The sequence below is a fragment of the Phalangium opilio genome, unplaced genomic scaffold (assembly GCF_054372755.1).
Source record: "Phalangium opilio isolate 3A_F unplaced genomic scaffold, DU_Popi_V2 ptg000105l_1, whole genome shotgun sequence".
In the NCBI taxonomy this organism is placed as follows: Eukaryota; Metazoa; Arthropoda; class Arachnida; order Opiliones; family Phalangiidae; genus Phalangium; species Phalangium opilio.
Window position 1 is genome coordinate 1208854 of NW_028324207.1, and position 27553 is coordinate 1236406.

The following is a 27553-nucleotide window of genomic DNA, read 5'->3' on the forward strand; positions in this document are numbered from 1 at the left end:
TTTGTTTTAGTAGGAAAAAGTATAGACTTACTTTCTTCTTTTCCAACTGAAAAAAGTTGACTGTCTTCCCGCGTCCATAGTATCTTCGGTTGCGGATTTCCCGTTGCTCTACACGTCAATGTAACGTTAGAGTTTTCAGTAACGCTGATATTTCGATACGCCAATTCTTCCACAAATGAAGGAGGTTCTGTGTTTAAACACGTAAAAACACATTATATTAAACATTTATCGTGTGTATTGTAATGTAGGCCTACCAATATTATTTCATTTCCAATACGACCTACAAACTGGTAGCGGATCTTTTCTTGACCAGTTTCTAGACAAACCATTTTTTTCGTGTATACCAGCTCCAAGCACACACAAACATATCGGCATACAGATTATCAGCGCATAAGCAGATTAGATCAATATGAGCTCGTAGTGGGTCTTTAAGGAAATACGAAATAACAATTTCATATCATATTTTAGCACGAAAGTGGTATTTTATTACACTTTCAAGTCTCTACTTTCAAAATATCAAGTTTTTAATATAATTGAACCAAAGTTTCTATTATCAAAATCCATAGAAAAATCACGAAAACCCAGTTTCGATAAATCAACAATTTTGTCTTGTCGAGCTTGTTCGCCCGTTTGATGACATCACTATGACGTGAGGGAAAAAAAACCACGGGAGTCCAATACGAGTCTCGAGCATCTCGCCAGTCTAAACTCTGGGGGTCTGATAGCAGAGAGAGTGGCCGACGCGAACAGCATCTCTCGTGAAAAATACATATGTGACGTCAGCCTACGGGAAATGTTTTAGCCTTTCATAAAAAGTGGATTTCAAATCATTTCATATGAATCATTTTCAATTGCATATTGCCAAATAACCAGAAACCGGAGAATTAAAGCTTGATATTTTTGAATTCACAGAAATTAATTCTATATTTTGTTATATAAGTCAGAGGTTAACAAACGAAGCTTCTCATTCCCTTTAATAACCACTTCCTCTCCAACCTTAATGGTGTTTTCGCGTACCCAAGCTCCACAAACAAACATACCCACTAACACGTCTCAAACAAATTATCAACGCATAAGCTGCGTTTGCAATGAAGCAACGAAACACGTAGATAAACAATGAAGAGTATATACACCTCGTTTTGAATATGGTAAAAAGATCTGGCGCAAAAAATAAAGGGGGCTGCCCTTCCCTAACCGTCAAAAAAGAATCGTAATAAACGAAAGTCTGTTTAGTATCTAGATAATTACTGCATCTAGAAGCGCGAGTATATGGGAAAGAACGGGAATAATACATAGACCGTGTAGAGATACGCAACTACTGTCTGAAACGACGGCCAACTCGGGCTAGGAAAGGGGGATCTCTCGAGGTAGGGTTGGGTTGGGTTCAACCAACCAATGCCTTCTGTAACCAATAGCCTTGCCTCAATTCATTCAAATGAACAAATCGAATTGGCTAAATTTTAAAGTTAAATTAAAAACAGATAACTGGTTAAAATATTAAAGTAGAGTGATTACTGATTGGTCTAGCCAAGAAGTGATATCTAGTTTATTAGGGAGAAGGTATAAATTCACCACATTTCCAGCTTTATCTCCAGTCCAAACTGATCCGGAGTTAATCCCCGCCTCTAAATTACAACCAGCATCTCATTGGTTCTTGAAAACTCACGTCAACGCGACGCGAATGACGAAAATTGCAGTCATATTTTCCGACTGAGGAGAGGCGAAATAGCCCGGCCTCCTTTTACCTCCCCCTTGTATGTTGAAAGGGGGACTGGGACTATGGCGCGCGAATACTTAGGCATCTTATACCTTCTCCCTAGTAAACTAGATATCACTTCTTTGTCTAGCCAACAAAGAGGTGGAGCGGAGCTGGTGTAGGTCGTAGAATAATTCTGGGGAATACACTAAATTTAAAGGCTTTTATTAACTTCACTAAGTATTCTTGGCGTGTCAAGGATATTAGTTAAAGAAGGCAGTGTTGAGGCAATTTTGGCGGCCTCTTGACTGCTTTTAGATAAGCCAATTGACTCGAGTATGGAGAGAAAGAGAGAGAAGCGGGGAGTTCAAATCCTATAGGATGATAGGAGGAAGAGGGAAAAGTAAAAAAGGCTGATCCCGATAGGGCATAGCACTCGGAAAAACAATTACACTAACAAAAGTAAATTTTTCCATACCGAGGCGATTCGGTTTCGCTCCACTATATTCCCCTTTTTAAAGAACACACGCAATAACGTAAAAAAATCCCCTCTCTACCTACGCTGTCTTCGAGAAGATTCCATAAAACTATTTGGAGTTCATAACTTCATATGGACTTTAAACCTTTTTGCCTTGGGTTCGAAAAAAAAAAAGCGAAAATAAATTATCAAAAAATTGCGTGTGCTGGAAGAAAAAACATTGGCTCTAATTTTTGATATCGGCGAGAAAGTCTAGAGATAAAAGGCACAGGTCCGCGTTTTGCTTCGAGGTTGTGGTATAAGAAAAAAATAATAGTTAATGGCTAACGATTAGTCTAGCGCTATCTCTCTTCCCTCGCACCTTTATTACCGGCTATTATTTTCCAGCAGCGGCATTTGCGTGTTTTTCAAATTTATGGAACTTTAAGTTTGCGTTTGTGAAATTTTTATATATTTTTTTCTTGTTTTATTTTCTTGTGTGAAGTTAAGAAATTTTCGGGAAAATATGTAGGAAAACGTATAGTGTAGGCTTATCTGTAGACCGAAGATCGTAATTTCAATTTTGGCGCGAGGTAAATTACTACAGTGCTTTTACATTTTGGCGCGAGAAAAATTAATACACGTGCTTTTCAATTTTGACGCGAGAAAAATGAATACACGTGCTTTTAAATTGTGGCGCGAGAAAAATGAATACACGTGCTTATAAATTTTGGCGCGAGAAAAATGAATACACGTGCTTATAAATTTTGGCACGAGAAAAATGAATACACGTGTTTATAAATTTTGGCGCGAGAAAAATGAATACACGTGTTTATAAATTTTGGCGCAAGAAAAATGAATACCCGTGCTTTTAAATTTTGGCGCGAGAAAAATGAACACACGTGGTTTTCAATTCATATATTATTTTTCAAATTATTCTGAACTCTTAAAAGTACTCGTTAAATTTGAACTGGTTATTTTGTTCTAATTTGTTCTTACCGACAACGTTGAGGTATCCAACTTGGCTGATCATGGGTTGGGTGTTTATCTGGCACATGTAGTAACCCGTGTCTTCCGGTTGGACTTGTTTGATGTGAAGGAACCAGATTCGCTTATCGCGGTGAGACACTCCGATTCGAGTGTTCTTAGTTATGACGTGAGTGTCGATTGTCAGTAGCGTTTGCTTCTCAACGAATATCCAAGCAACCTTTTAATGAAAACAAAAAGAACTTATCATTATTTTCAATGGTACAATTTAACAGTTCACTTCGAAACTATTTAATTAATCCCTGGAAATGACCTTGATATATCAGAAAAAATACAAATGCTTTAGACCCTCCATGCACTCTGCTTTAAATAGTGAGCTCTTTGAAATTAAATTTCAACTGACTGTTCCGTTGATATATAGTGAACGCTAATCTTAATTTCGTTGCTCTCTCAGTTTTCCCATCCTCTATGGAAAATGTTTATAATATCAGAAGGGGATAATAGAAGAAGGATGACACTCTGTATCCTCTTTATACTTCAGTTATGTAACGTCATTCTTCCCAGGCTAACCCCTTTTGTTCGCTCACCTGCTCATCAAACTTCAGATGGGCATCGCACCGTGGGGTCAAATCTATAACTGTTTGCTACTAAATCCTCAGCAATCAACCCTCAAACCTTATCTTGACATGGGACGAAAATTCACAAGCGTGCCTTGGCAAATAATTAAGCGTAATCGAGTAATGATGAGGGAACTATTTATCACGTATGTGATTTGGTTTAGTAACCTTGCTCCAAATGCTCTGATGTTGGGAAGAATGACGTTACACTTACCCCGCTTTGTGGTACACTTCTCTCGAAGAGAAGTATTATATACTTCTGATAATATCCATGCTTAAGGAATATATAGAAAATTTTATTTAGACGGTTATATATATATATATATATCTATAATTTCCCTTTCAAGGATATCCAACCTCCTTGACCGAAAGGGGCGTACTTCATCCCTTATCTTTTACTTCCGATCGAATATATTCTTCTTCAGGAAGTTTCCTCTTTTATGTATATATGTTCCCATATATACATTGTATCTAGGAAAGGAATCCATAGAATCTCGTTACCGTCATTTCCCCACTAAATAAACTAACAGCCATAAGTGTTTCTTGTCAAGGGATAGTCGTCTAAATGTGAATTTAAAGCCTCAAAAGTTGTTTTGTTTCAAAATGGAAAATTAATAAGATAGTTTGACCAAGTGATGAGTTCATAACTGTGTCAGCTTTTGATCGAATGATGGCGTCATAGCTGTGTCAACTCTTGGCCGAATGATGACATCATAACTGTGTCAACTCTTGGCCGAATGATGACGTCATAGCTGTGCCAACTCTTGGCCGAGTGATGATGTCATAGCTGTGTCAACTCTTGGCCGAGTGATGACGTCATAACTTTGTCAGCTCTTGACACACTTATGACTTTATTTTGATAATATAACTGTGTTAGATTGAAGTATCGCATCATATAATATTATTTTCTACGCGAGCATTTTAAAACTGCATACTTTTCATTATTATGATTCTTATAACTGTACTCAAAGTTCTGTTTTTTTTTCTGCCTTGCTTCATAACCTGCATGATTCTCTTATCTTTGCAGTTTTATGGAAAACCGACGTAACTCCCATATTGGCATTTTCTACGAAGACACTGACTTGAAACTTTTGCACAAATACCTACAAGTAATTCTGACCTTGACAACAAAGAATAAATAAAGGTAAGAAATACAAACTCTATCTGCCCCTTCCTCTAACCACTGTGCGCATAAGTGAACCAATTTTGTTGTATCTGCGCATCTACACGTAAAAATAATCCAAATATTTTTAATTTTTAAAACTTACGATGGTTTTGCTCCCAACAAACAATCTTATCTCTTGATTCTAAAAAAATCCCTTTTCTACCTGATGCTATAGTCAGTTCCAATCTTAGAAAGTATTAAAGTACCTTTAGTTAAATCGATTTCTTTATGGAAATTTAAACCCTTTCCCAGATTACAAAGACAACAAACCTCTTTCTATCTCAAGTGATTTTTTTTAAACCCAGTAATTTGGTTTTTACGTTTTCCAAATAAATGGGTTTTAATAAACGTTAAAATTATTTTTTTTTTCGCTTTTGGAGTTTGATAGGTTTATAGAAATGCCAAAAAAAAAGAGAGAAAAACTTTGCACAGTTCAAATAATATACTGACGTATTATTTTAAAGCGGCTTAATATTTATTCATCATGGCGTCTGCTAGTTCAGTGTTTTCTCTAACTAAAGGTCTGACACGTTGATACAAAAATATACAGGATAATAACGGAGCTGTATGCACTATTAGTAGGGAAATTAAGATTTAAATTCGGTGTTTAAAGTGTTAGTGCCACGTTTTTTGAAAAGTGGCTATTTTTCGTTTTAAAACATCAATTGGGTTATAATAACAGTAGATCCAAAGTAAAAAGTCTTATAGAAATTTATTCATTTTGTAATATGAAAAAGAAAATTGATATTTCACATACCTCATTAAGACGGAATAAATTATAAATATACCCCTGGTGACGTCATAAGAGGTTGACCAGCGCGAGACAGATTTCATTACGAGCTAAGCCTAGTTTTTAAACATCGCGAGCGCGTCAAATTCGATCACTTTGAAAGCGCCACCTATCAATAAAAAATAGGACTTACGGAGTCGCGCGTGCCGCGTGCTCACGCGCGCTCGAATCGTGACGTCACCAGGGGTATATGGAGTACCGCGAAATTTAACTGTCAAAATAGTTTGAAAAAATTCTGCGAGTAGGTTCCGAAAGCCGGCGTTTTAATAATATTTGAAAAATTATAATGCATTATATAAATAGATATTCTGAATCAGAAAGATTTGATCTTTCAGATGGGAATAAAACCTTTTAGTTTTAAAAATAGCGATTTTTGGTGACTCTAACACTTTAAAGGAAAAGGCTCTCTTTTAAGGTATAATGTTAAGTTACGTAAACCTTTCCTTGAAGCTCACAGCATAATTTATGCTAATTTGGTGGGAAAAAGAAAAAAAAATAGTTTCTTCTTTACTGGTTCTCTTTATGGAAGTATTAAATCCATTCTTATTTAAAGAAATTAGAATAAATTATTTCTTAAATATTTTAACTGAGGGACTATACTTTCTTTCTCTGTTTTTGAATAGAGAGAGTTAGTTCGCGTGACAAGCTTGCTATAAGATAGGAAAGAAGGCATGTTTTGAGAAGCGCAACATATAAATGAATGAGTAGGCGGACAGCTATGATTTATTCCCATGTCATTTTCTTTTCGGGTATTTTTTTTTATTTTCAGTTTTCATTTTCCAGGTTTAGCAAATCGATGCGTTTCATATACTCCCTTCTCAATTGTTAAAAGTTTTACTTTTTTGAAAGTAATTTACGTACTATAAGTATGACTAAGAACAAAGGCTTAAGGAATATTAACGTATTCTCAATATTAAAAATTGTTTTTTGTAATTTTTTTCAAATGCCAACTCCCAGGGGTAAACTAGATAATGTATTTTCTACCTGCCCCTGTAAAACTCCAACCCGCAATACACTGGTGTATTATATTTTTATAAAATTCATATCTTCTTTAATTATGATCCGATTTAAACGTTTTTGGGATCAAATTATATACTCCCTTCTCAATCTTTAAAAGTTTTACTTAATTTATTTTGAAAGTAGTTTACGTACTGTAAGTTTGACTAAGAACAAAGGCTTAAAGAATATTAACGTATTCGCAATATTAAAAATTGTTATTTGTAATTTTTTTCAAAGTGCCAACTTCCAGGGGTAAACTATGTAATGTATTTTCTACCTGCCCCTGTAAAACATCAACCCGCAATACACTGGTGTATGATATTTTTATAAAATTCATATCTTCCTTAATTATTATCCGATTTAAACGTTTTTGGGATCAAATTGAAGCCCAAATTACGTATTCTCTACATACAGGGTTAGACTTAATTCACAAGCATTTAAAATGTTAGTTAGACGTTTTGCAAGGTTAAGTTTTAGTACCAGCCTAATTTTAATCGATTAATCTGTTTCTAATTTCTCGTTTTAGTTTCCCTTTAAGCTGGATGGGAATTCTTGGTTTTGAAAAGCATAGCTCTCGCGCGCTGGCGTTTCTCGAGAAATAAGAAATAATTTAACTTGGGAGCTAATTCGGTCTCATTTTCAGTTTATAAGATAAAGGATAAAGAGTTGAAAGGAAAAATGTCCTCCAGGGAAATTAAGAGCTTTTGTAGGAATAATTGTTCGCTATCGACCGACTTCACGACTTAACCTTATACTGTTCCATCTTAATACTACCAAATCATAAATAGACTAACAGATAAAAGTCTACGCGTATACCAATGGCAAATAGAAGTAACGGAAAGTGCGTAGTAAAGGCGATAATATGATTCACGATAATTGCAACTGAACCAAGGGAAAGTATTCGCTGTCTCCTATTGTAAACTGGTAACATGGGTATGGATACTAGATGCGGGCAAGCCGAAAAAGTAATTTCATTTACCAACACGGTCAAAGTGTTGCACTGCTATACGAAATGCAATCTATTATTATAATCTCCTTGAACTAAACTGAAATAAAAAGGCATACCCTTCCCAGATAAATGCCTCTATTAATTCAATTGAACAAACATAATTGGCTAAATATTGACAACTTTTAGAGAAATTGAAACAAGATAACTGCTAATATTAGAGTGATCACTGATTTGTTTATACTTATTTTTATTATGGCACTTTAGGTTTATTAAAGAGATCCCAATCTGTTTAGTGTTGACCCTGTTATAAGACTTAATTCCCACGGTATTATAATACTATGTATGTTTATATATATATATATTTAAAAGGATAAACGCACGGAACCAAACCTAACCTGAGCTCACAGTGCAAATCCTCGATAAATATACAACCTTATGGGATTAAATTTGTGTTTTTCAAAATAAATATTTATTTTTTTGTTCCCCGATTGACGTTCATTGCCACCTAATTTTAAATTCTCCCAATGTTCGGACAGCCAATTTTAAATTGACTCCGAATTTTCGGACACCCAGTCGTTGTCACCCAAAATTCTTTCACACAGTTGTCTTGCTCAAACAGGGTTCATACAAACCTGGAAAACAGGGAAAACCTGGAGAAATCCGGGAAATAAATAGTTGACAAAGACCTCAGGGAAAACTTAGGAAATTTAGAATTTTTAATAAAATTCAGAGAAATCAGGGAAATTTGCGTCAAACAGGGGCCGAGTAATTAAGCAAAATGTTCATAAACATACCCTCCATAGGATTAACATTACACTAAATTTTGGAGGCTCGTAACTCTGGTTATATTAGAGATACGGGGATGTCCTTTGATTATGTAATAGTCCTATTTGCCCCCTCCCTCCTTCGTTAACGTTTGCTCCATAGGGTACTCCATATACGGGAAAAACCTGGAAAACTCAGGGAAGTATATGGAGAAAAGCCTGGAAAACTCAGGGAAGTATATGGAGAAAAGCCTGGAAAACTCAGGGAAGTATATGGAGAAAAGCCTGGAAAACTCAGGGAAGTATATGGAGAAAAGCCTGGAAAACTCAGGGAAGTATATGGAGAAAAGCCTGGAAAACTCAGGGAAGTATATGGAGAAAAGCCTGGAAAACTCAGGGAAGTATATGGAGAAAAGCCTGGAAAACTCAGGGAAGTATATGGAGAAAAGCCTGGAAAACTCAGGGAAGTATATGGAGAAAAGCCTGGAAAACTCAGGGAAGTATATGGAGAAAAGCCTGGAAAACTCAGGGAAGTATATGGAGAAAAGCCTGGAAAACTCAGGGAAGTATATGGAGAAAAGCCTGGAAAACTCAGGGAAGTATATGGAGAAAAGCCTGGAAAACTCAGGGAAGTATATGGAGAAAAGCCTGGAAAACTCAGGGAAGTATATGGAGAAAAGCCTGGAAAACTCAGGGAAGTATATGGAGAAAAGCCTGGAAATCTCAGGGAAATTTGTTTTCCAAAAGTTGTATGAACCCTGTCAAAATAGCTCAGAACGTACGAATAGCCATCTTATAGAAACTTCCATTAATGGCGAAATGTAGTCCCTCAATCGCGTTTGAGTTTCGGTTTAAAAATAAGTAATTTGCGCTCCATTTCACCGTCTCTTTAATTTCCCAAGAAATATTTCGTTTAGTAGTTTAGTCTCTAATAATCCAAAATCCCATTCCGCCCATTTTGTCCTTTTGCGGAAATAGAAGAGTAAGGAGGAAAGAAAGAAAGAAAGAATAAAAATGAAACAAGAAAAATCGGTTAGTGCTTTGAGAGTGCGATGTTTTAATGTGTTTAATAGGGTGTCGTTAAGCCTCGGTCTGCACACAAGTCTTTTCCGGAAGGCCGCTGCGAGATTCGTGTGATCTCTCTTATAAGCCTAATTGTGTCCGGGATTTGTGTTTTCAGCGCAACTCTCAATTGCAATGAATGAACGAATGAATGAAAGAGTGGAATGAAAAAAGATATAACAAGGGGTGCAAGCCCAAAGCCCATTTGGAACATTTTAAAAATCATTTTTGCTCTTCAAATGCGAGAAATATTAAGTGCCGACTTCCAGGGGTAAAACTGATAATGTGTTTCCTATAGGCCCCTGTAAAACTCCAACCCGCAATACACAAGTGTACGATATTTTTGGTTAAATTCATAAATACCTTAATTATGATCCTATTTAGTCGTTTTTGGGATCAAATTGCAGCCCGAATTACGTACTCTCTACATACAGGGTGTTCCAAAAAGGTTAATAATTGAACTTAAGTATAGTGGGTTTTAATGAGCAATCAATTTTGAGTTTGGAAAAAACTTGTATTACATTTTGAACACAAGAGTCCCTTCATTAACAAATTATGAACATTGGAGTGTTTTACGGATGAAACCTTAAATATAAATAAGACACTGAAAGACATTGCTAATTTATTTAAGTGGTCATCCGTAATTAACCCCAATCATAACTTGTAACCGGAAGCCATTAGGCCAAACTATTCTTTCTAAGGTCCGATATGGTCCATTTAGGGGAAACATAGCGAAATCAATAATTGTTTTGGTAAAGTTCAGGGAAATTTGTGAGACTTAAGTAAGTTTGCCCCGAAGCGGTTTCTCCTACTAAAAATAACCACTCCCTTAGTTAAAAAACCCCAGAAATTACTATTAGGGAAATTCATGGGAAAAACCTGGAAATGTCAGGGAAATCTGTTTTCCAAAAGTTATACGAATTCTGTCACCGTATTCGTAAATGACATTCACTTGATATTTGTTATAATTAATCTCGTGACAAACAATTAAAGCACTCAAACAAATAAACTCGTTAACCTAACGATATCTGAAGGGGTTTAAAAAACGGGAAAAGGAAATCTTCGTGACTTAGTGAAGCGCTCAATCGAAGAAGAACGGCTCGAGCCGATTTATTTTCTGTTCGCCAACGTCCTCGCTGCTCGGGAGAAAGAGAGAGAGAGAGCGGGAGAGAGAGGCTAAGAAAAGAAACGTACTCTAAAGGATCGACCTTTGGACCGCTAAGGTATTCGAAGCGGCTAAATCCCCATGCATGATGCCACTCCATTAGACAAAACGGAAGGTTCCCACCGGCACCAGGGAAAAATATACTTAATGAAACCTATTCTAAAATACAACGAGGCCAAGGGTACGCGGAGCTGTATTGTAGCGTAAATATATCTAGACAACAAGGGTAATCCACGAAGATTCAAATTGGTATGAACTAAATATAGTAGATTCCAACCTTGGGTTTAGTAAAATTTACCATAGAAAAACAGTGTTTTTATAATTTGAAATTGGCCCATTTCAAGGATGCTTTCTACTATATGGGCTGCTTGCTTCAGTTTTACAAGATTTTGGTAGCGAAATTCAAAATTGCTGACTGACATTTATATATATCTTTAAAGTATTTATGCAAGCATGGTCTTAGTATTTATGCAAGCATGGTCTTAGTATTTATGCAAGCATGGTCTTAGTATTTATGCAAGCATGGTCTTAGTATTTATGCAAGCATGGTCTTAGTATTTATGCAAGCATGGTCTTAGTATTTATGCAAGCATGGTCTTAGTATTTATGCAAGCATGGTCTTAGTATTTATGCAAGCATGGTCTTAGTATTTACGAATAAATTTTTTCTTCTTTCAGAATTAGGAAATTAGCGTAAATTTTTCAGTGAGCTTAGCTTTTTTTGAAGCTAGTTAATTATTTTCTTGAAATTAACCTTGATATACCAGAAAAAAAACCTGTACGTCCCCCAGCTAATCTTAATTTAATTTCTGATTTTGCATACCGTGGAATAAGTCCCAGAAAGAACTCCTTGTGCACTGCATCGGCTTGCATGTGGTCCTGGTAAAATTATTTCAAGATGGATCTATTTTTTATTCTTCCGCCGGTATCTTAAGTGTACATATGCCCATTTTTTTTCTAGTTCAAGCTATAAGCTAAACCACTTTACCCAAGCGCTTGCTTTCTTGAGTACCTAGCTATAGTAACTCGTGGTTTGCGTTTTTTTTACCAAAAAAAAAAAGGAAAAAAAAATCCATCACTTCCAAAATTCCGAAGCGTATCCTTGCCACAGAAGAAGAAAAAAATTCCACTGGAAATTTTCATACGTGAGATCGAACGTATATGAAAGGTCCCATTTGGGATTTTTTCTTTTACTTTGAAAATTTTCTTTTTTTTTTTGAACCAAAACGAAAAGTCTATAGAAAATTATGGAAATGTATTTTGAGGATATCCAAATTTTCTTCTGAACGATGTGGATGTAAGTGTGTGTTTAAAGGGGTTGGACATTCGTTACGTAACTACAAAGGCAAATATAGATTAAATAACGTTCATAAGGTGCCCAGTATGATGTTTGCAACCTACACCAACCCTCCTCCAAGTCTTGATCTCTTTCTCATTTACTATACTACCTTCTTTGGGGCTGAAGAAAAATCAGTGATCATTCTACTTTAATATCCACGAAATAGAAAGGAAAAAAAAATTCTTTCTGAGTGTCTGCTACTTCAGAGAGTCAACAAAACTATAGTTTCAGCCAGGGTAAGAAATAAGGTTATTTTTAAAACTGGAAATTGGGCCAGCCTGGAATAAATAAACTGGTCCATGACCATTGACCAGGGCGCGTCGTCTGCTAATTACCCACTAAAGAAGTGGGTAATTAAAATAGTTGAGATAATTTCTGGACTCTGGTCACCATTGAATTTTCTTAGTGGTCCAGTGGACTAATGACCCCACCTTCGATTTAATTTTTAAACTGTTCCAGGCAATTTTTAAACTGGTCATTTGCCCTATGCCACCGCCTTATTTCCTACGCTGGTTTCAGCTTCCTACTCTAGGTAAAGCGGCTAAGTGGCGTCTGCTAGCCAGAACCTCTTACCCCTACGGGATTGGTTGAATTCTTACAGAGGTTCTTCTTGAAGAGGTTCGGTTTAGCAAACGCCACAAAACCAATGGCGACGCAGTAGACCTCGTTTTTGATCATTTATTTTTTTTAATATTTTTCCTTTTATATTTAGAAAAAAGCCCTTCTTTTAAGGTATAATTTTATCAGAAGTAAATAGAGTATAAACAAGAAGTTAATATCTCCCCGGCATGGGCGCGTTATGAAAGTTGAGATTCCCGCTCCTATTCCGCGGCAGCGCACAAATGGCGTAGCACCTAGCGAACCACTTGACATGTACCTAACGTATCTAGTGTCGCGCCGCTCAGACAAAGTAGTGCGGGTTGTTGAAGGTTTAATCGACGCGCATGCGTTCTAAAGGTAATTTCAATCAGCTGTCTGCTGTGAGACTGTGACAGTATAGCCTAGGCCTAGTACAAAATCTGTGAAGACTACATGTGATTGCCTATGAATGTGATAAAATAGTAATATGAAAAATGGATAAGGAATATGATTATGACGAATTCGTGAAACAAAAAGATGAACGTAAAACAATACTACAATGTTGGGAGAGCCAAGGACGTTTGAAAACTTTTGTTTGCAACATGATGGAAGAGTATGCGGTATTATTCGTAGGTTTCAGATAAAAATTGCTCTGGGTCGATACCGAAGGCGAAACTAACATCGTTTTTTACGCGGCATTATGAAACTAATTACAGTTTTAGACTTTAGTATTTTAATATACCTAATTTACCATAATTCAGCAATTACCCGCACTACTACGGCGCCATTTTCCATCACGTAAGCGCGGCTACCAATGATATTGCCCTAAATTTACTCCCATGATGCTCAGTAATTTGTACTGCTTTCCAATATCTCTTGTCGCTTCTATGACGTCATGCGACTACCTATTGGTTACAAGCAAGCCACGTGATACTCGATACTCATTTTACATAGCATGCAGGCGGGAAGGTATGATTGACTTAAAGCTGTTAACTTTTTGATATCTATTTACTTTTGATTTTATGTTACCTGAACTTTTCCTTTAACAAAAGTTACGTCACTCTCATTTCGAGCACTAATGAAACCCATAACGTTGTTTTTTTTCTTCTTTTCTTTCAAGTTTTAAGTTTTGGCGAAAGGGCAAATTATACGGTATTAATTAATAGCTTAGCGATAAAGGGAGTAAAAATGTGAATAAATGAGAATCCAGTTAGGGCTTTATCAAGCATTAAATTACTAATTAGACAAACAGTGAAATAGATTTGAGTTGCCATTACATATATAGTTTACATATTTGAGTTTCCGGCCATTACATCTTCCCAAACTCTATAGAGACGCCAATTATATGCGAGAGACCAATTTAACTAAGACAGTTAAACGTGGACTGCCATACCAACTATCTTAAGAATATTCCCTATATTGGATGAGAAAAATGCTAGACCGATATATCGATAGAAAAATATGATAAACAGGGTGTTTCTGATAAGTATAAGATAAATTAAGGGGGGGGGGTGTTCTTTGGACGATTTTGAGTCGAAAAAGTTTTGTACTTCTATCTCCATTTTGCCCTAAGGGTCACTGTATCAACGAAAGAGTCATTATTCTAATTTTTATTTCAGTAAACTCAACTGTTTAAACCTAGACATGCGAGGGGGACGTAAAAATTAGGATCTGTAATTTTCTGGTATGTCAATGTCTCTTTAAAAGTACACTGTTTAAACGCAAGGGTACGAGGTGTGTATTCCTCTATAAAATCTTAAATATCTCATACAAGATTTCAACCCTTTTTCGAACTCTCAAGTCCAAAATCTCAGTAGAAATCTTGAAATCTCAAAATACCGTTATGAAAATATATTTAATTGTCATGGACGGCCAGGACGGACAAAGGCTAGGAAAATTTCCCTTCAAATTATTAAAATGATAAATTATAAAATATGGAAGGATTAGTCTAGAATGATCCTCGAATAAGGTTCATACACCACTTCACGAATTCATTTACTACTTTTTCCTTTATTCGCGATTACATTAATGTATTAATGTTCATAGCCTTTTACTTCTACGCTTATTATGACTGGTATTGACCAGATTCTCCCTGTTGTTTTTCTCAATTTTAATATAATATAGTTCCCATCCAAAGTTGGGTATGACCAAAGTGAGGTCCGCGGACCACAAAACTAGCTCGTTTATGATTATCTTTTCCCGGACGTTGGACATAAGCCGGGGGCGAAAAAGAGAATAACCAGACTAAATTAATTTCTCATTTGCATATTTTGGGTCGCGAGCTTTCCTATACCCCTTTTAAAGGGTTAATAAAGTCCTTAAATAATTTCTTCAAAATCAATAAGAAAGAATGCAACAAATATTCACTGCTAAGCCTAACGAGGTTCTATAAATCTCGGTTATAACATATGTTTTATTTTTTTTTTTTTCTCGCATTTCACTATCCCTTTAAATGTCCATTCCCGCGCCTAGTCCAAATATTTTCGCGACACAACAAAAGGAATCCATATTTGAATACACGTGCCCGGTTATGATTGAAGACTTACTAGGGGTTGCCAAGCTACAAAGGTCACAAATATTAACCCTACTTCCTGTTTTTGAAGGGAAAAGAATCAAGAAAATGTATGGTACTCTACATTATTACACTGTAGTTATCATATGACATTATTCAATATTCAAGAAATGTTAAAATTGACTTACCCGATTATTTCCCAAATTTTCCACGATACATTTCAAGATGGCGTCTCTTCCAGCCGCGACTGTGAGACTCGATATTGTTCCCAAAAAAGCTGGTTCCGACCGGCTCAGTTCCAACACTGTTTAAAAGAAAATAATTTACAAAACTTTAATTAAAGAAGAAATCATTTATAAATGACGAATTAATAATTCAGCAATTAGAAAAAATAATCAATTTCGTATTTTAAAATGCACTCCCTTTTTTTAAAACGGAATAACAACTTGCTTAAAAAGGCAGAAGGAGATAATTAAAGAGTGAAGAAGTGTGCCACTTTAATCTGGGGTGTAACACGATTGTTTTAAAGAGGGATATTTGCTTTTCGTGCCGCATTGATATGCGGAACACTTCTCTGGAAAATACATCATATACTTCATTTCAAAGTTTAAAATTTCTAGCTCTGTAATTTCGCATTAATATTTATTTTTTAATCACGTTGCAATTTTATTCTTAAAATCTTTATTTTTATTTGTGCAATGTTAATCAGTATTTTATGTACAGATTGTTCCGAATATAGGACAGTGGATTCCCTGTGTCGCTTCATTTTTATTTGCCAGGAAAAAGATGGCTGGCCGATTGTAAAATCTTTTTAATTATCTCAGTTGGAGTTGGGAGTGTAGCCGAGGCTTAGACGGATGAATTCGCAATGTTAAATATCCTATTGATATTGGTAAACAGTCTTATTGTTTAAAAGAAAGATTTAGGGAACTTAGGAAATATAAATCTCTTCAGTTTTGAAAACACAGATTATATTCGCGTCGAAAACGCTTTCATTTTCTCATCAAATCGACCGAGATAATCCTTTTAATCTAGTTTCGGAAAATGGAGCAACACACACATACATCTCTATCCCAATAATAAGCGAGGGGACATTCACTATAGTGTTGATAGGCTTTGCATACCAATTCTGAAGAGGTTTGATTACGTCATGTTCCAAATATGACTGTGATTATAGAAGATACATTTTCGACTCAAAACTGATTGGTTATCACTGTACCTCTGTCCTATAATTACCCCTTTGGGAACACCCTGTCTATTGTACTGTTATCGTTGCATCCGACAGGTGGCGTACCTCTCGTTTTGCCCTATATTAATTTAACCATGCAGTTCAGTCACAGAAGATTTTGAAACTAATTTAACACTACTCTAGAAATTTCTCACGCGTTGTCGAGCACGACATAGTTTAATGGCTTAAAACTTCTAAGCTTGGCTACCTTAATACCAATCTTAAATCATTAATTCGTTCTTAATCCCAAAACGTCTGCGTCTCCAAACACGCGGTTTTTGCAATATGTTGAATCTTATATATTCTTTGTGATGACTAGCTTCTATGTCAACATTATAGAAGAAGTACTTGTTTAGATAATATAAAGTAAATGAAGTGTTTTCCTGTAGATGGCGTTTTTAATGGTCAACACTTTGTCCTTAGACAGTCAGATCATAATTTTCTAGGTCATTCTAAATTTAATTCCAGTGAATTCTCTGTTTAAAGCTTAGATCTCCGGGGATTTTTTTTCTGGGATATCAAGGTCACTGTCACAAAATTAATTATTTTCAAAGTGCACTGTAAATGTCGACGCGGTTAGGGGTAAATAATGCATTCCCCTAAGCTGATTGCATATTTTATGCTAATTTGGTCGTGAAAAATAATTTCTTCTGGTCCTCTTTGCAATTAGGAAGTCCATGGTTTATGGAAACTATAGAGCGAACTGGGAGTTGTTTTCATCAACGCTATAGTAACCTCTCTTATGCCTAGTTATTCGAGGATTAAAATGAGATTTGTGCCGGCAATCCTTGGGGGAATACTTAACTCTATTAAGGGGCAACTGAGACCCCGTTACAGTACGCCTGACCATACATAGTCATAAGTAAATGATGATAAGTCTGATACGCTTCAGAACTAGCCTTCCAGGTTTCCCGGGAGGGTGTTTATTCCCGAGATGGCGCTAACAGCGAAGCTCTCTATCTCCGCCACGACTCACCAAAGGTGGTATAGACCCAACCAACAAATAAACAAGTTGGCTTGGTTTCGTATCCATCTAAGGGATAGGATCACGTGACTAACAAAGTTGACTGTAGTACCATCTGTCGTTAACTTCAGCGACGAAAATAAATCTCTTATTTTTCTGATTGGATTAAAGTCTGACTCTTGGGGTGAAACAGGTTCTGCGCATGGCAAAATGAAGCCAATCAGGTTATCCCTTTCTTGTCTCAAAACCAGAAAATGAGCCGTTATAAAAATTCAAAAGATTTGTTGGTTAATCCCCTTTTAATCCAGCCGATTGAGCCTTCTTTAGAATCGTAAACACTCGAATCGTAACTTGAAAACGGTGTTCATTAGGGCAAAAAGACATGAATTCAAAATTGATCTCGCTGTATGCTGATGGATAGTCATACACTTATGGTAGAGTTAATTCGCTAAATTAGGGTTGAATAGAGCAATGCCATATGAGGATGGCGTGTGTTATTTCGTAAACGTCGTATGTGCTGTAAAGAATATGCCAGAAACATAAAGTAATTTACCCTTAAACTTGAAACTTAAGGCTTAGGAAAGCGGGGGGAAATTTACATACTATATAAGTGACACCGTTGCGCTCGATTAACAACTTTAAATCTCATATTTACAGTATATGAAAATTCTCCGCTTTTAATCCCCATAAGAGAAGCGAGAAAATTTCTCTAGTTTAAAATAAAGACTATCATTTGGAGGGTGTCTGAACGGAATTACTAATAGATGGAACTTATTTAGTTCTAGAGAACATACCAACTTATCTTTGACCCATGGATAAAGGCCTATAGAGCTATTTCAATTTGGGGGGAAAGAAGAGCTTTTGAGGCGGTGTTTCGCCAGTCCCCGCCTAGGCGCCATATTGTGCGGGAAATTTAGCATAGAGTTCTTTAGCGGTGCGCACGGATGGAGGGTGAAAACCGGCTCCGTTTATTGGCTGGCCCAACTGTGACGTTTCCCCTCTTCAACTGATATAGCTCTATAGCAACCCCTATACGGCCGTAAATGAAAATAAACTCCGTCGAATTATTTATTTCTTATCAAAATTTATTTATTTGGCAGTTTTTATTGGCGCCATGTATTTACTTTTCTGAACACGTGACCAAATATTATGTGGAATGCATTTCGAAATTTTCTTAAAAAAGACTATTTCATTAAACGTAAGGAAACAAACTTCAAAATTTGCAAAAAAATAAATAAATTAAAAGCCAATTAAATATTCATATTCTGAGCTAAAGGTCAATCTCGAGCGATATTGATGAAACAAGTTAAACCAAATCAACTTCATCCCCCCTTTAAATTAGTTTATTTTTAAGATTTTTCAAATTTTCCCGCGATCTTGTTACTTGTGGCGCCATCTACCCGCTTTAAATTCGTTACCATGTTCTAAGGACCAGAGTTCTCCAACCATTTCTTCTAAGAAATCTTCCTTACGACGTTAACTCACTTTCTAAGCTTATATTCTCGAAATCCGCCTCGCGTTCTTGTTCGGATTGAATTCGGGATTGTAACTGAAGTTAAGGCGTTTTAATACGTAATAGTTAAATCCTATAGGAATAAAAAATAGTTCGTGGAACATTTCTTAGCAAACGGAAGGATATTCCTTTAGCATTTCCGCGTCGAAAGAGCCGGAGTCTTTTCTCGACTCGACAACATCCGGTCCCTAAAGTAATAATTAAAAGAAACTTTTCCCGTTCGAGACTGGAAGAAAATAAAGAAGGCTTTTCCCATTCATTGTCTTCATTAAAGGGATAGTTGCTTTCATTTTTCCACTAATACAGGGTAAATAGCGCGAAATTGTAAGTGCCGACTTCCAGGGGTAAATCTGATAATGTGTTTCCTATGAGCCCCTGTAAAACTCCAACCCGCAATACACAAGTGTACGATATTAAAAAAAAAACAATTCATATCTTTCTTAATTCTGATCCGATTTAGACGTTTTTGGGATCAAATTGAATCCTGAATTACGTACTATCTACATACAGGGTGTTCTAAAAAGTTTATTAATTGAACTGAAGTACAGTAGCTTCCATGGACAATCAATTTGAGTCGAAATTGTAACTTCAATGACCGATTTTGCCCTTAAGAGAGACCGTTTTCAAGTTATGATTGGATTGCAGCGTAAAATATTATTCTTGACCCAAAATTGATTACACACTGTACTTCGACCCTATTTTAACACCCTGTATAAGTTTTTTGGTAGTTATAAATACTTGAAAATGTATGAGACTATCCCTTTGAAAAAGTACCGAGACAAGCGAATAAAAGGAACAGTACTTTAGCCTAAAATTATATTTCTCAAGAGGATATCAGTTTCCGCAAAAGTAACGCTTAATAACACCCTTTTGATGTTAAGATATATTCCGTGACTCTGTCCCCTGCATGCACTTTGGGGATGAACGAGCTTGGTATTTACAGTATGAATTTTTGTATTGTTAATGCCACTTCGCGTATCTTTTGTCTTTAGTGCATTGTGTACTGACCAATTGATATTAATAACACGTTTAGTGTCCGAAGTTCGATTAACTTTGGTTAAAGTGTTAGTGACATAATTTTCGTCATCCTCAAACTTAAAATGCGAAAAAAATCCTTGAAAAATCTAGTTTATTATGATATGTTTACTTTTTTATTTGGTTTCGTAGCAATTTATTAAATTGCAATCAAAGTTTTGTGTTTGGAAAAGGCCTAGTTGAGATTTTCTTTCGTTTGATGACGTAGTAAGGAGAAATTTTCACTCTAGATGTCGCTCACGTGACGCGCCTGTTAGTGTCGCCGCGCCGCGTTAAGCCTAATTTATTCAGATTCGCGCGCGCGCGGCATTAGTAAACTCAGGAGTCTCGCGCTTGGCTTTTCCGCGAGATGCCGTGAATGACGTAGCAAGGTGAAAAACCCGCCAAAAATCTTCTCCGCAAATTTGCCTTTGTCCCCCAAATTTCAAGTTTGCGAAGTGTTTTTTCTGTGTTTTCCCTCATAATTAAATATTATTCAAGCATATTTTTGGAATCAGAAGAGTTTAAACTCTCCAAAAAGTAAGGTTTTCTTTAGATTTGAGATAATTTTTAAATCACGTCGCTATTCCTTTAATATCAAAACTATCTTAAAATTACTTTCCACTCTAGCTTTTTATTTAGAGAACAATCAGTGATTACTCTACTTTAATGTTACCACTGATCTGTTTTTAAGTTTTCTAAAAAGATTAAAATATTTAGCCAATTGGGTTTGTTAATTTGAATTAATTGATGCATTGCTCTGGAAGGGAGTACTTCAGAAATTATATTTTAACTATAGCGGTTACCCGCGGCGTCGCTCGCGTGTAATAAGAACTTCCATCAAAATGATACAAAGAATGGGTACATTTTACTGATGACTAATATTTTTGTAGCGCCCTAGGAGCGAAAGCACTCGGCGTTGCCCGTCAGCCCGTCGGGACATTTTTATTACTTTTCATGCGGACATTATTACATAAAGAAGGGTTTTTTAAGTTTCTAGCCGCCATTTAAAAAGATGGCAACAAATCGAACCCGAAAGACCATTCAGCCCGTCTTTAGGTTAAAGAAAACCAGTTTACTAAATATTTGAGAAATGGGTGGAAACGCGCGGACTTTGTTGCATAGAGAAGATGTTTTTGCATTTCTGGGCGCCATTTTTTAAGATGGCGGCGGATTGGAAAAATCTTTCTTAGTACGCGCCTACTACTTAAGATTAACGTTCCTGCAAATTTTCAGCCTTCTAGGGCAAGCGGTTTGGGCTGGGCGTTGATTATCAGTCAGTCAGGACTTTGATTTATATAGATATAGATAGCTTCGAGGAGATTTTAATAATGTTCAGGATACATTTCGTATATAGTTTAACGCCTGGACCCTGGTGCTGGTAAATTAAAATATCTTTTCGGTTTGCCCAAGTACTCTTGTATGAGGCTCTACTTACTGCTAGATCACTTTCTGGTAATTATTTTTGCCTTTCATTAAGTTCTCTTTAAAACGACATACTTCATTCTCCCTTTAATCGTTATCCATTAGTCGAGGAGTATGGAGTGGGTGAAGGAATAATCAGTCAATCTGTGCTTGAGCTACTACGTATTACGTTTGTTGGAGAGAGAAATAGGTTATGTCTGAGTATCCCGAGGAAGAGATGGGACAGAGAGCCTGTCCTGTCCTGGTATGGTACGGTATGCGGCGGGGAAAAGAGATGGGGGGAGCGGGTAATCGCGCGTGTTTGATGAGCTTTAGGGTCTGGAATGACGAAGGAGGGATGTGGTTAATCCTCTTGGCATCACTCATCATCTGCCTCATATCCCTTGCCTCCCCGCGTAAGCTTCATTTGACGCCGTGTCTATCTCTCCAAGTGCCTCGACATAGATATACTGTATACTCCATGGATCTTATAAATATTCCCTATATATAAGGGATGGGAAAACTGCAAGAGCGCTTACATTACAAAAATATAATGTATAATAACGGAACGGTATGCGATATCGGTAAGGAAATTAGAGATTAGCGTTCACTAGTATATCAAATTTAATTTCTGTGAACTCGCTATAGTCGCGCTGGGAACGTAAAATAGTCCTTATTGTTTTCTGGTATATCAAGGTCACTTTCATGAAATTAATTTATAAATTTCAAAGTACATTTGGGGTAGTAAATATTGTATTCCCCTTTGCTCACGTAAAATAGTCCTTATTGTTTTCTGGTATATCAAGGTCACTTTCATGAAATTAATTTATAAATTTCAAAGTACATTTGGGGTAGTAAATATTGTATTCCCCTTTGCTCACTGCGTAATGTTTTGCTTATTTGGTCGCAAAAATAATAATAATAATGTACTTCTTTTCTGGTCCTCTTTTTAAATTACAAAGTCCATGATTCTATGCCCATACGAAAGAGAATTCGCTACCATTTCAGTTTCACCCAAATGTTATAGTTTCAAAATTGACGGATTAAAGTGATAGTCGTGAATGGTGTTATTAAAAATGGGGACAATTACAGACGTTACAATTGTTTGCGCTATACGAAATCTTATCTATTATTATAATATCCTTGAAGCAAATTAAAATATAATTTGTAAGGCATTTCCTTCCAGATCAATGCCTCAATTCATTCAAATGAACAAACCGAATTGACTAAATATTTTAAGTGATTCAGAGAAATTAAAAACTGGGTAATATATTAAAGTATAAGGTGATCACTGATTGGTCTCTCGCCAAAGACGCTAGTAGTGAATGGGAAAGAGATTAAGACTTGAAGCTGCAGGGTTATACTGGGAATACGCTAAAATTAAAGGCTTTCATTAACCTCACTTCTGAACATTATTTCTATTAACTTTTGCTAACATCACTCCCACACTATTGCTGTTACGACTATCCCTTAATTAATAATATATATTGTTGTATGTTTACACGCATAGATCCGGAGTGAAAGTCAATCGTCGAGTGTTTACGGATTTGATCAGCAGTCGAGAATGCGTACTGTCCCAGATTTTGCAGCCAAGAGAGCAAGCCAAGCTCGGATGTTTTGAGTGCAGAGATCAAGAGCCAACGAGTCTATAAGCTCCCCTCGGAAGCTTTTGCGACCCGGAACAAGCTTGCACTAGTGGTGGAGGTATGTAGTATAACTTTATCTCCGTATTCGATAACGTAATGTAATGTATAATGGCTGGGAAGGACCCTTAACTTAATTATTCGGTGACTGCACTCGAACCCACCAGCGAAAGGGATTGTACTTGGACCGAGGCTTCCTAAAATCCCACCAACATTACTGGTACCACGTAGTCTATGTACGTGCTTACAGACATTACTCCTTAAAATAATCATACATTTATGTGCATAAGTCTAAGGGACTTGGGACTTTAAGCGTATTTCATATTTGTAAATGGCTAGGGAGATACGCGTCGTCTGCTAGAAGGTGGATACCAGAACTAACTTAACCCTAACGAAATGTAACCCAACCCTAACATAATCTAAGCTAACACAACATGAATATTGGGATCATGACCACGTTTTCATACAAGCTACCATTTTCCAATATTGTTGCCAAATTCAGCTCGGCTCTTTTATTGAACTTAGTGTTAATTTTGCGAAAAATAGACATTTTGGTCTACAAAATAAGGTAGGACGCGGATGGATATCTCAATTAGAACCGGAGATCTTGGCAAAAGAACACTCTGCTTTGGGAACTCTTTTTTCCCATCGTATATAAACGATTAAACCTTAGTAAGATGATCTTTTCGAATCGAAGAAAAGCTTATTTTCGGCTCTGATGGCCCTGCGGCCTTACTGCTCTGCAATCGTAATGGTCAAACTGACCGTTCTCTTAAACATCTTTCTTCGCCCCAAACGATTCTCTCTATCTGTATATAAGAATAGAAGTATATTAAAGGAAGTATTTATCTTCGGCATTTGAGTTAGAAGCTACGTCGAGAGTTAGAAGTAATATAATTGAAATGATAATTAACAAAGCTCGTTATAGCATGAGTGATCTTGTTTTTTCTCGTAGCAATGCTCAAAAAAAATAATTGGCTTAGTGTTTACGTATCTGTTAACTAGATGGCTCTGAATTCGTTATCAATATCCTCCTAGATGGCGCCAAAGCCTCTCAATGTAGAGAGGCTAGAGGAGTCAGGCACCAATAGGGATACAGCAAAAAGGCTGGGTTTGTAGGGTTTGTAGATGACTCCTCCCTTTTGCATCAACATGGCGGAGGATTTTATTAAGTGGAAGTCAAGTGGGGAGTAAAGCTGATTGGACAAGCAGGGGTATGACGTTCGGTAGGCGAGGTTTCTCCTGTACTGCCAAGTCCCTTTAAACGAAAAGCTTGTTTATTTTATTTTTGGGTCTGTTAACGCTAGATGGCGCCTGAATCCTCTAACTCTCTTCATTGATAAACTACGGCGCCATCTATGAATGTCTCTTGGTGGACATTTCCATAATTACATCTAATGGCCCTTTGCGCGAGTTTGTCTATTTCCGTAAGATGAGCTAGTTCCGATTTTGAACAGTTTTTTTTTTGTGAGGAAGGAACTTAACAATATCCGAGTATTTATTGACTCCTTTCTGATATACTCTTGACGAGTCTTCACCTATAAAATTTCCAAACCTGAAAGAAGACTCGAATCTTTTAGTATACATAATAATACCTGACTACCCGTAAGGAAAAAGATTTCTCCCATGGTGCCGGAGAAGGAGTTAAGGAAAGGGAAAATAACCATGAAAAGGTTTCGCGAATAATGCTGCCCAAAGAACGGGACCAAACCGAGGGAAATCTCACTACGAAGACTCGATAATAATTGACTTAAATTATAGAAGGGCTCAGGGAAAACTGCCGAAGTGTGGGAATTTTAAGAATTTTAACAAAAAGTCAGGGAATTTTAAGAATTTTAACATAAAGTCGGGGAATTTTAAGAATTTTAACATAAAGTCGGGGAAATTTAAGAATTTTAACATAAAGTCGGGGAATTTTAAGAATTTTAACATAAAGTCGGGGAATTTTAAGAATTTTAACAAAAATTAAGGGAATTTTAAGAATTTTGACAAAAATTCAGGAAAGTTTAACAAAAGTCGCAGAAATTAAGTCAACCAGCTATTTAACTGTGAAAATATTTTTCTTGCAACCAAACCTTTATATAATTTTTATTAATTGAAAAATCTTAAGAGTGCGTTACCCCTCGGAGTAGTAGTAGTAGGGGGAGGGGAGTCTCTGACCCGATAATGCTCTCTGAACAGAGCTTAGCGCGAGATGACTTTGGCTTTACTCACCTCAACGCCTCCGTAGTAAATACGCCACGAAATCTCCCATATATTCTAGCGTAGCCTTTCAAGGCAAACCCCGCCCCCCCTCTCTCTCTCTACCCCGTATTAAGGCGTAAGGCATAAGGCGTTATGAGGAAGTGAAAATACGCTTACGAACCTTTCTTAGCTCTAGGAGGAGGCCCTAGGAGAACCATACCGAAGAAAGAAAGAGAATATAAACTTTATTCTATTTAGGGGATCAGCAATATGGTGACCCTGCTGAAATGACATCGTTTTTAGGATGTTAAAGTGATATTATTTTTTAAAATAAAATAATTTCATCAAAAATTGGAGTGCTGACTTCCAGGGGTAAATCTGATAATGTATTTCCTACGAGCCCCTGTATAACGTTAACCCGCAATACACCGGTGTAGGATATTTTTTATAAAATCCATATCTACTTTAATTCTTCTCCGATTTAGACATTTTTGGGATGAAATTGAAGCGCAAATTATGTACTCTCTCCGTACGGTATACGGACTAAATACCCCCAAGACAAAAGACCCCCGGTCATAATCCCCCCATTTTTAAAAACGTACAAAATCCCCCCTCTCTCAAGACAAAATCCCCCGGTCATTTTCCCCCCATCCAAGTTAAGAGTACAAAATCCCCCCACTATCAAGACAAAATCCCCCAACTCTGTAGACAAAATCCCCCAACTCTGTAGACAAAATCCCCCTACTCTCTTGTCAAAATCCCCCTACGCTCTAGACAAAATTCCCCGGTCATAATCCCCGGTTAGGTTATGTTAGGTTAGGTTAGGTTATGTTAGGTTAGGTTATGTTAGGTTAGGTTATGTTAGGTTAGGTTAGGTTAGGTTAGGTTAGGTTAGGTTAGGTTAGGTTAGGTTAGGTTAGGTTTGGTTTGGTTTGGTTTGGTTGGGTTGGGTTGGGTTGGGTTGGGTTAGGTTCGGTTCGGTTCGTAATATTTTGGAAATATTGTAACAATGGTACGCCTTTTCCAAAATATTACTTTTTACATTTATTTTCTTCCGAAGAACACAGTTTGGGGGAATTTGTCCCGGGGCTGGGGGGAATTTGTCCCGGGGCTGGGGGGAATTTGTCCCGGGGCTGGGGGGAATTTGTCCCGGGGCTGGGGGGAATTTGTCCCTGGGCTGGGGGGAATTTGTCCTGGGGCTGGGGGTATTTTGTCTTCGGCATCCATTCGGGGGGAAATTGTCCGGGGGATTTTGTCTCCTACCTGAGGGGATTGTCCTTTTCTTCTCAAATGGGGGGGATTATGTCCGGGGGATTATGTCCAGGGGGGATTATGTCCTACATTCTCTACGTACAGGGTGTTCAAAAAAATGGTATTACTACAGTGGAACTGTTCTATGAGCAATAAATTTTGAGCCGAAAATGTAACTTCTATGACCAATTTTGAACACAAGGGACACTTCCTAAACAAGTTTTAATTGGAGCGTTTTACGGATGACCCCTTAAATTTAATTAAGAAACTGAAAGACCGGACAATTTAATTACGGGATCATCCGTAAAACACTAATCGTAACTTGTTTAGTAAGTGTAGGATGGTGTATTCTAGTTTGATGTTTTGATTATATAAACTGACCCCAGTATATTGTCCGAGAGCCAACCTGTTCGTATACAGTTTCTTTTCTAACGCAATAGGCTCTTCCTATTCTGAGATGCGTACGGTTGCACTAACTGTCCACCTTTTATATTAAAGGGTGGCTTCCCACTAAATCAAGCGAAATATGCTGGGGTATTTGTACACGATGACACTCTTTGAATGGTTAAAAATAATGAAAAAGAAGGCCAATTTTGGTAGCATTCCTAGAATAACGCTTGGTATATCGATATGACACCACGGACGAGACCAACAAAACAGTATACAGTTATACCATAAGTTTATAAGATATGTTCCATAAGTATGACACTTCCTATATTTCGTAATGCTAGAGACTTTTACAGCTCGAGCTAGTCCGAGAACGACAAGAGAGAATTGAAGTACTACACTCGGTGGTTAATTTTGCAGTCCATCTTCCTATTTAGTTTATACTAAGCCTTTTATAGCGCCAAAACCAGGAGTCGCTTTACGGAAATCTATGACGTTTCATCCACGTCGCTTCGTGACTACCTCTCAGTAACCCGAGACAAACTTATGGAACATATCTTATGAACTTGTGTTAAAATTAATTTGAACTAATCGATCAAAAACATTTTTGACTAGTTGCGTTTATTTATTGCTACTTTATAAATCGATTTTTAAACTAATTTTAATTGCAAAAATTGAATGATATATACGTTAATAATAATTAGAGGTCCGGTTATACGTTTTATTAGAGATATAAATTACCTAATTATTCGTACGTGTTCCTTAGGGTTAACTACCTTCATTTTTAAAGATAGGTTCGTGGCAGTCGCGGGTTCCGCAGATTTGACACGCCAAGCCTCGGCTCTATATGGAATTAAAGTGCTTTTGAGCTGAGGGCGCGGGCAT

General features: G+C 36.8%; 1 protein-coding gene and 1 long non-coding RNA gene across 8 annotated transcripts in view; one reads left to right on the forward strand and one right to left on the reverse strand.

Annotated features, from left to right (window-relative positions):
- LOC149625147 (lachesin-like) overlaps window positions 1–27553 on the reverse strand; it is a 123073-nt gene that overhangs the window by 17624 nt on the left and 77896 nt on the right. Inside the window, exons 2-4 of the mRNA XM_089851917.1 lie at window positions 15269–15384; window positions 3153–3360; window positions 32–187 (exon numbers count right to left, since the gene is read on the reverse strand). Coding sequence (XP_089708043.1) covers window positions 32–187; window positions 3153–3360; window positions 15269–15384 — 480 coding nt within the window. The remainder of the gene's footprint in view (window positions 1–31; window positions 188–3152; window positions 3361–15268; window positions 15385–27553) is intronic.
- The window catches only part of LOC149625148 (uncharacterized), a 166261-nt gene that overhangs the window by 16990 nt on the left and 121718 nt on the right, over window positions 1–27553 (forward strand). For 6 of the 7 annotated variants that reach the window (XR_016374555.1, XR_016374556.1, XR_016374551.1 and 3 more), the window contains exons 2-3: window positions 4785–4901; window positions 22714–22907. This is a non-coding gene — a long non-coding RNA (uncharacterized LOC149625148). Of the gene's footprint in view, window positions 1–4784; window positions 4902–11796; window positions 11948–22713; window positions 22908–27553 lie in introns of those variants that run through there. The other variant, XR_016374559.1, reaches the window with a different exon arrangement.